The 9,563-nt window shown below is 40.0% G+C and overlaps 1 protein-coding gene across 2 annotated transcripts; it reads right to left on the bottom strand.

The window, feature by feature from the left end:
- Positions 1 to 9,544, bottom strand: LOC110056595 (uncharacterized). Of its 2 annotated transcripts, none has more exons than XM_089291336.1 (8): positions 8,201 to 9,544; positions 6,893 to 7,304; positions 5,989 to 6,117; positions 5,337 to 5,464; positions 3,255 to 3,586; positions 2,546 to 2,646; positions 903 to 1,329; positions 1 to 542 (listed from the first exon to the last, which is right to left on the bottom strand). In XM_089291336.1, exons 1-8 carry the CDS (start codon positions 8,507 to 8,509, stop codon positions 263 to 265), a joined length of 2,118 nt encoding a protein of 705 aa, XP_089147462.1. In that variant the 5' UTR covers positions 8,510 to 9,544; the 3' UTR covers positions 1 to 262. The 2 variants fall into 2 exon arrangements, with proteins under 2 accessions (XP_089147462.1, XP_089147463.1); XM_089291337.1 differs by having other exon boundaries at positions 7,619 to 8,337.
- Between the last annotated feature and the right edge of the window lie 19 nt (positions 9,545 to 9,563).

Below are 9,563 nucleotides of genomic sequence, written 5' to 3'. Positions count from 1 at the left end.
CCATCTTTGAATGTCTTTAATGCATATACATTTTGAAATACAATGAAATGCATCTCCCTCGTATTTTCTTCCTGTAATTTTATATGTATTTGAATTCTAATAAAATATCTCTTTCACTAACATAGGACTTCTCGGCAATTTATCCAAGTGTTCAATCACCAGTCTTGCATCTCCACACCATAAAAACACTTCTCGACAGTTAAAGACTTTAAAGTGAAGTTATTCGCTAGTTTTGGTTGTCTAGACGGTAATGGATCAGCCATTAAAGTTTCGCCCAAGGCAGTCCTGCCACGCTGCAGACTTCCTCTGCCGCTCGTACTCCTGTTTCTATGGCAGTCGGCACAGTTGAACAAGACCTCAGGCTAGTGGCTTCACCAGCAAAGAACAGGCAATCCTCTACAGGGCTGGCCAGCACGTGACGAAGGTCGTAGGCATAAGCAGTAGGCGACGTGTAACCTCCGCGTATAAAGGGATGATTGGACCAATGAAAGTACACAAAATCCATGAACGAGTTCGTTGCGGGATGAAGGTCAGAAGTTGTGCTGCAAATCAAAATCAAATTACGTGGTTGGTAGGAGTGTAGTAATGTTGTTGCTGTATTCACAGTAGGCTCGAGGTCTACTCCTCGGCCGCGTTAATATTAACAACAAACTGGTTAGCTCCCTGACAGTTGGGTTTTAATCTTGTTCTGTTTAATTTCGATTATTTGATTGCTTGGCCCCACTTGCTTTGGTACTAAAAACACTGCTCAGGAGTAAAGGTTATAAAATTTATTTTACTTCTTCTACCTTTTGATACGGAATCCAAAACGATGAAATTACGCACCGAGCAAACCACTTAATTAATTAATCTGGATCGCCATATATTTATATCGGCCTAAAAAGCATAATCTATTTTCGTACCCAAATATCTCATCCAAATAGCTCAAGAATCCCTGTAAGACCTCCCGTCCGGTGAGAACACTCTTCTCTTGCGCAGGCTCAGCAGTTTCAAACCCGACTATCACGTGACATATGTCGTCCCTGTCAGGCAAGTCACGTGTACAAGTCCATATCTCACTAACGAACCCGCGCACGCTGTAAATCTGATGCAGGTTCTCAGGCCAGAAGCGGTGTTTAAAACGACACACAATTTTCCATGCACCAAGCATCTGAATCGTGTCAATAGCTGTATTCTTGTTGGCAGGAAGAGCTGGAATAAAATTGATATCGCCATCTTTGAGGACTGTCAGTGGGACAGCGAGGATGACATGTTTAGCGGTTAACTCTTCGCCATGTTGGTTTCTCAGAAGAATTCTTCCGCCAGGGTTGGACCCGCTCCTGTCTTCGCCTGCCCGAGAGGATAAATAATGGTAGAGAAAATGAAGACATTTTTCTCAACGTTTTATTTTACCCGTAGAAATTCGATTTAGCGCTCACCTTTCACTATGCCTGACCCCTTTAAATATTGAACAGATCTTTTAAAAATAATAATAATAATAAAAATAATAATCAAATAAAAAGCGTTCCTTCTGTCATCCATCTCTAACAAGCACCCGGTAGACCCTCTTCCCCTAAAAAGTACATCATAGTCAAACTGCAGATACACTCCAATTATTACAAAACCAAACAAGTCACAATGCAGTCCACCATTGGTCATATACCTGTCTTACCACAGTCAGACCAAACTTGAACAACGACTGCACCGCAGCCACAGCCCACCTATCATGCGTTTGAATCAACTTACTTAACTATAATTTTCTAGTGTTGACCTACAGCTTTACTGAACAGACAGCTCTTGTCGAGCCAGACTCGAGAAACATCGAATGTTCTGCCTAAAAATCACTTTCCTCGCCAATAAAGTATCTCTCGACTACAGCGCTCGAATGCAGTGTCTGCGCGCGAAAATTCAAAAACCGATCGCGGGTAGAATTTTTAGGTTCACGTTTCCTGCGAACGGCTAACCGCTAAGGATCACGTGACCAAAGCCAGACGTCACGTTTGAGGTTTTCGACTGGCGTTTTGAACGTCAAGTAGTAGGTTTTCACGTGAGTCATTTAACACAAGCTTTATTGCCTTGAATTGTATTTTATGCCACGTACAAATGCTGAAATCGAATAAAGTGACCCTTTTTCTACAAATCGGATGAATGTTTCAGGCAACTAAGCAATTACCTAGCCTTTTGTTGTTATTTGAAGAAAAGCACTTATCCTAAGTGGAAATCCAATATGGCGGCGGCTTAAGTTGAATGTGTGTTTTATGATGTTTTAGTTCTTTAGAAAACTACACATGCTAGAAAACATTTTTTTTTTCAAATTCGGCGTTATTTTGACAATTTCTACTGTATTGACAGGATGATTTCTATTTGCTCCAATTGACTTCAATCTAAATCTGTTTACGTCCGAATGGCGAACGGCAAACGTCTAACCTCAAACCGCAGTATGACGTTTGCGGTAAACGTGGATCTAAAGGTCTCTAAATTACAGCAAGCTGACTTGTTTACGAAGTTCATTCAGAAGATCTCACTACAACACGGGCTGTGCAAACTTCCGTAGGCAAAGGCTTACCTTTCCAAAGAATCTCCTTAACTTGCCAGTTGAGACGTTTATCCACATCTATAATGTCATCTAAGTAGTACTTCACGAGTTGAGAATAAGATTCAGCCAGTCTGAAGAAAAGCAGTGAAGTAACAAAAGTAATTACTTCAGAGCTTATTAAGTAAGATTCTAATACAAATTTTACTGTGAGTACAACGGCGCTTTCCATTCGACCAAAAATTCCGCTTTGAATTTTACAGAAATTTCTTGTGTCTAATGAAACAGCATTTTCCAGAATTTTCGGAATTGAGAACATCCTCGCGTGGTATACCCACATAATTCGAAAATTTCTTACCGGAAATTTCCGACATTTCTGTTCCATTTGATTTTGCTCCTGGAAATTTTCGGTTGATTGGTTCGCATTTCGGAAATTCAACAATTTTTGGATTTTCCCGAAACTTTCAAAGGAAATTTCCCCACCATTTTTCCCCGTTTCGAAAGTTCAGGAATATTTGGTTGAATGGAGAGCGCCCTAAAAAACGAGTGTGCATGTGATCGGACGCGTAATTTTGGCGGGAAAAAACTGTGGTAGCCGCGAGTGTGTGAACCACACTTATTTTGACCCAAAATTTGCCACGTGACCGAAAAATGATTGACCGCGGCAAAATATCGAGGCCTAGGAGCAAGGAAAGCGCCAAATAAAGAGGTAGCTGTTCCCGTCTCATCAAGATCCATTTACCTAAAGTCCTCAAGTCCCCACTCATATTTGGACTCCATTCTACGCCTTCCCTCACGCACCCCATAATACGCTAAGGATCCCGCAGATATCTTCATCTTCCACCAATCAATGACGTCCAGGACATCACGTGACAAACCCTTCTCTTCAAGTCTGATTTTCAAAGAATCTGACTCAGATCCAGGTTCATTGTCTTGACTTTTGTATTTGCTGTTGATTATTTCAGTCCATGCTTCTCTAGCGAGTACAATGTCTGGCTGATCACTGGACAGCGAGTGAAGCTCTCCTTTGTAGTAGATTTTAGTCCCTTCTTTTTTGTCTTTACATTGAGCGGCCTGCAAAGGGTGCGGAAAGACAGCGTTAATAATAAATTTATTACTTGCCAGGGCACTTGCCAGTAACTAAAATAAGCCAAACAGACCAAGTAATAAAGTGCCCGAATGCAATAACTCTTTTATTCACTGGAAAAATTGACTCGGAGGTAATTTAAAGTGCCGGGAAAATAACCCAGTTGAACAGTAGTCCAAAAAAGAAAAGTCAAACTACACAATGCAAATAAAAGAAATTGACCTCAGTTCGATTTGGACACACTACCTCCACTGATACTAGATCATTGTTGCTCTTCCTGCTTAGCTAGAGACCTACCGACGGGTGACAGGAGCAGGTCAGAGGTAAGTGAGGTAATAATTCAAGTCTGTTAAATTTTAATTTATGAAAACAAAGTTGCACCACACAGTACCAGGGTGGGCATGGTTAGGATTGCAGTTATTGGTCTGTGCATGGTCTTTTCTGTAGAGACCATACTGTTACCTGGTCTGAATCGTCAAGACTGACAACTGATATTTTACCAGTGCTGTCCTTGCACTTGGTTAATAACATCCTAGTAAACTTCCGACAGTAAGAACAAGGAGAGCGATGTCGGACAAGCTTATGACAGGACATTATAGACCTTTGCTGTTCAATCTGCCAAGCTCCAGGTTAAATCCACTTGATGCAAGCTAGCATGTTTGCCTAATTTATGTAAACTACTTTGAATACCTCGTTACTATACTATATAAAATTAAAGTATTTTCTTTCTTTCAGGCGTTAATTTCACAACTGCTTAATTATAAGTCGTGCACATTGCAGTGGCGGATCCAGACCTTGAGCCAAGGGGGACCCGGTTTTGTTTTGCTTGCTCTGCCGGCTTTTCTTCCTTCTGTGATTTTTTCTCTTTTTTACCCAAAATAAGGGGGGGGGGGGGCAGGCCCCCGGCCCCTTCCCTAGATCCGCCACTGCATTGTGTACATCATTCATGTCTTTACATCTTTCTTTACAGTTCAAATCTTGCATATATACATATTCACTTGTACTGAATGTATTTTTATAATTGTGTTACTGTTCTGTTTCCTTTTTCTGACAACTTAGAGTCTTCTGATAATAGAGCAGGTAAAGAGAGAAACTAAACTGGGCATGGCTATGAATAGACCTAGTAGAACAAAACTGAGAGAAATTTAAAAATATAAGGCTGCCTGCAATCTTCAAATTCACCCCATCCTACTTTTGTGAAGTAATGAAAGTTATCAATATGTATTTCAATTTGTTATCATTTAATTACAGTGCTATCCATTATTTGCCTAACTGTTGCTACAGAGGAAAGTTTTTTCAATAAATTTTGACGACTTTTTGCCATCTTTATGACAACTTCTGATGGCTTTCGTTTGAAATGGCCAATCAAACTGCAACAACTTGCCGCCAGTTCAAATGTTTGCAGGTTCAGACTTTTGAAATTCCCACGAGAATGAATGGTGGATCTGTCAATTTAATATCTCTGCCCTCAACAGTTCCCATGTTTTAATGGGCCGGTTCAAATAAAAGCCAGCAAATAGTTGTCAAGAGGTTGTCAAAAGATGTCAAAATTTGATCAATGACCATTTCAAGGTGAAACAGTATGGTGGGTAACTATAATAAATATTGTTAGTATAAATCTACTCGCATTCTATCATGAATGGTGTTCCCTGATTGTGCACCCTTGTCAACTATCACGTGATAGAAATCCCAAGCTCATAATCTAATAATATTGTTTAATAGATAAAACTGACTTACTGGTAGAACAACCCAGCCATCATCATGGGCAATCTTGTTAACCACAGTGTTTGATCCATGAATAAACTCTCCTCCAAGATCAACTGGTGGAAATCCTTTAAATGGTTGAACCTGCTTCACTCTGCCACCTAGAGTGAGAATATGAGTCAAGAAACAACCTATTGTTTGTTCTGTATATTCATTGCAGGAGGTGCAGTGACCTAGTGTTAAGTGGGCTGGGCTCTAGGCCCCAAGGTTCATGCTGGGGTCATTCTGTTGTGTCCTCGGGTAAGACACTTTACTCTCACAGGCCTCTCTACACCCATGAAGAACAGGTGGATAAAAAATGGATTTATTTTTTTACCTTTGACTTTGGCAGTTATAATACTGTATACTTAAGATTTGTTCAGTGCACCAATACGGTCTAAAAACCTGATCAAGCTGATATGTAATGCCCACAGTGATTAATTTAAAAAGGAAATATGAAAACTTGTAAAATACACAGAACTTGGTTATTTGACTTTGTTGTTTTGCAGAGGATGACAATGAAATGTACAAAGTTCTATAATGCACATGCATAATCATTGCTCTGCTTATTAAATCTTTTGTTTGGTGACATGCCAAAACTGCGATGTTTTGGTTTAAAATAAGCTCCCTATTAATGTAAACTTACCTAGATAGTTGGCAGCCTCCAAAAGAACAACATCAAACCCAGCCTTGGATAGAGAGGCGGCTGTAGCAAGACCAGCCAGTCCTCCACCGACAACAGCTATTTGATTAGCAGGGCAAGGTCCTGCCTTTCCTAAAATGAGTGACAGAAGAGTGTTAACTTATTGCTATTTCAAGCTTCTGTACTAGGCCTGCATTCTATTCAAACCTAGTGGCCCATCAGGCCAGTGCGTATCTCCAGTTTCCATAGCACAAAGTACCTAGGAGTCGTTCTTTACTCATGGAACTCATGCCTGGATGGGATGATGGTCCATATATAGCAGGGTCATCGCTCCCCTCTCTCTCCCAAATAGTTAATTTAATTAGCTAGTAGCCATTATACACCAAGGTGGAGAGAGGCACCGTCTGTGAGAAAGGTGACTTGCCTAAGAAAGCAACACAGTGACCCCAGCCGGCAATCAAACTTGGACCGCTACCTACATAACTATTCTTTTTACAGTGTAACCCCAATCAGTTTGATGATTTGTATCAAAGATTCCCAAAATTCAACTCACAGATTGATGAAATCAGTTTTAAAGCCAAACTTTCCAGTTTTAATTTAGTTTAAAGGAAACAGATACTGGATTTATTCTAGGACAATTCAAATGCACAGACAAATGAAATGAAAATCTTCAACATTTAAATCGAGGCTCGACCCAAACCTCAAAGGTTCATCAAATTAATGCTTCAATCAACGCCACTCTATATAAGGAGTGTGAGAATTTGTGCATGGTTTGACAGGTTTTTCAATTTTCATGTAGCAACATTCAGTGGTAACAATGGCTTAACTCAATCAAGGAACAAAGGGAGAGACAATACCAATTTGGGGGAAAAAAAATCAAAACCAAAAACAAAATTAACATACATACCACTCCAAGGGAGAGAGGGTTTTACTGTATTTAACATCAGCCTAGAATTCTTTCTAAAAATGTTCATGAGGTCTTGTATCTGCTCTGCAGTTTGTTTTCCATCACCAGAGAAATCCATAGAATTGATGAGATCCTCACAAAAGTTCAGTACAGAGGATGTATCTATATGACCTCCTACAACACCATCTTCTACTTGGAAGTTGGGCAATAAATTGGGCTTGTAAACAAGTACGCAACTTTCAGTCGAAATATTTGATGTATTGTTATCAGTTTCTATAAGACGAAATCCTGCCGCATACAGACACTTGCACTGTTCAGACCATCTTTGTTTACTGGCTATTGTGGAATTATGCTTTTTGCTGACCATACTAAAAATTTCATCACAGTTATGATGACTGCATTGCTGAGCATACTGCAAAAAATGAAAAAAGGAAAATTACAGTCTAATACACCATGTTAAGTACAAATTATTGAATACACCAAGTTCAATATTATTACAGTAGAACCTCGAAACAGTGAATGCAAAACCACATAATTTTTTGTTGGAAAAGGTCACAACTCCTTGATCTGTACTACACATCGTTGGCCCCTGTTTCCATTGAGTTCTTATTTTATTGATATAGTTTGATTGTGTTATGTATTTATATGCTAAAATACGCATTTTTAAAAATATATATATAAATTTTGTACCCCGAAAAGAACACTGGTTTCATATTACACCCCTACCTCCACATAAGGGCCACCTCTCCGTGCACAATGGCCACATCCTGGTTTGACTGTATTAAAATCAGCTGTTAATATATTAGTCAAACAGAGTTCAGATTATTTTGAAGGACTTTTTTAACACTTTTGGGAGCACGACTGACCACAAAAAAGAGATTTTGCAAGGCTAGGTTCCCACTCCTGTAACATTTGGACCAAGAAGAGGAGCCTCTCATAGTCTGAAGATATATAAGAGAATGCCATTCCAATGACATTTCTTCTCTGGCATTGCTTAGCCCCTGATAAGCCTCTAATTGGCTGTCGCTTGTGTGTGGAAATCAAAAATTGACCAAATAAATGACCATCCACTGATTGTTGTCGATTCAAATCCCAGAGGTCTTACAACCCGGTCTAACATGACCAAGTGAAGGTTTTTTGAGGAGGAAAAACAAACGACAAACTTTATCTGTACCCACTTAGTAAGCAAAGAGAGATGTCTCAAAGGGATGACAGAGCTTTACATTTAGCATATTAAGTGGGTCAGCATAATAACCTTAAAACATAATTAACGGTATGCATAGTATCAGATAGTATGTGAAAACTAACCTTGTTTACAACAGAAATGGCCTCATTTATTAAGCTTAACTGCAGCCTGCATTCGTTGCCTTCTGGACATCGATCATTGAAGGTTAATAACTTCACGAATCCATAGTTTCCGCTGGCAAAGTATTCAACAAGAACGATATCAAATACAGACACCTCCTGCAAAGTTACAAGGACTGTTTTCATTCGATTTTTCAATGAGTGCCTTTGCTGAAGGAATTCTCCGATCCAGTGGCCATCGCCAGAAAAATCAACGTTCAGAAATATTTCTTCGACGAGGTGAAACTCTTCAGCCAAGTTTACGATTCGCATCTTGGATTACGAGACATCTGTGCAGACGGTGTCTGCAGAATTTGTACGCAGAATTTTTCTGCACGGAGATTCCCGTGCTGGTTTTGATGCAAGTGACTCTGAAACAATGGTCGTCCCCAGGGTCTTTGGTGCGTTAAACATTTCGCATTCCTCAGACGGGTACTCTCGGGTACAAAAAGCAAACCACGTTATTTTTAGCTCTGCTATGCTAATGGCGACACCATCAATCGCGAGAAACAAATATTGTAAATGAAACTGAAAACTTAAAAAAGAACCTAAAAATCCCAACTGGTTGAAAGCTGACCAGTTATCTATGGCTCTGTCAATTTTACACCCACCCATCCCCTGCATGGGCATTTGTCGGGTATTTGAAAACTTACCCTGCCGGTGGAGGGTATTTGCTAAAACAAGTCAGCCGCGGGGGTCGGACATTGTCAAGAACAAATTTTTTGAAATACGAACATTAAATTTCCAGACTACCTTCGATAATAATAATAATAGAAAAACGATTTAATGAACCTTGATGGAGCGCTGCACTTTTCAGGCGAACCTCACCTCAACATGTGCAAAAGCGTACAATGTTACTTCCACTTGTGAGCCAGTCTTGCCTACTTTGCAGGGGAAAACGTCCGAAATTCGAAAGCGCTTACTGTACGTTATTATTAAATAAATAAAATAAGTAAATTACAATTTTTAGAGAGGAGGCCGCATCAACCTTAGCTGGTTTTCATGCTGGTCGAATTGGAATTTGGAGATGTTGGGTCTGTGGAGGGAGGAAACCGGAGACCTTGAAGTAAGGCGAAACCAGGCCACATTGGTCGGGGGCGAGCGTTCTCGCCCCTTCGCTATCCCTGCTCCCACATTGGAGTGTTTAAAAGAGATCGAACTCTGCGAATGTGAATAACCGATTCTTAAAAGACATTAACTGAATCATTCAAAAAAAAAATTCCAGGGGTCGAGCTTTCAACGTAGGGCCAAGGATTGATTGTTACTGCAAATCACCCTTAAAACAGACATAGTAGCCTTTGGAGGAATCTTAGATGAACTGTATCTA

Source organism: Orbicella faveolata, unplaced genomic scaffold (assembly GCF_042242905.1).
Source record: "Orbicella faveolata isolate gen_17 unplaced genomic scaffold, um_ofav_v1 contig_24, whole genome shotgun sequence".
Lineage (NCBI taxonomy): Eukaryota > Metazoa > Cnidaria > Anthozoa > Scleractinia > Merulinidae > Orbicella > Orbicella faveolata.
This window is presented reverse-complemented; position numbering and strand designations above follow the sequence as displayed.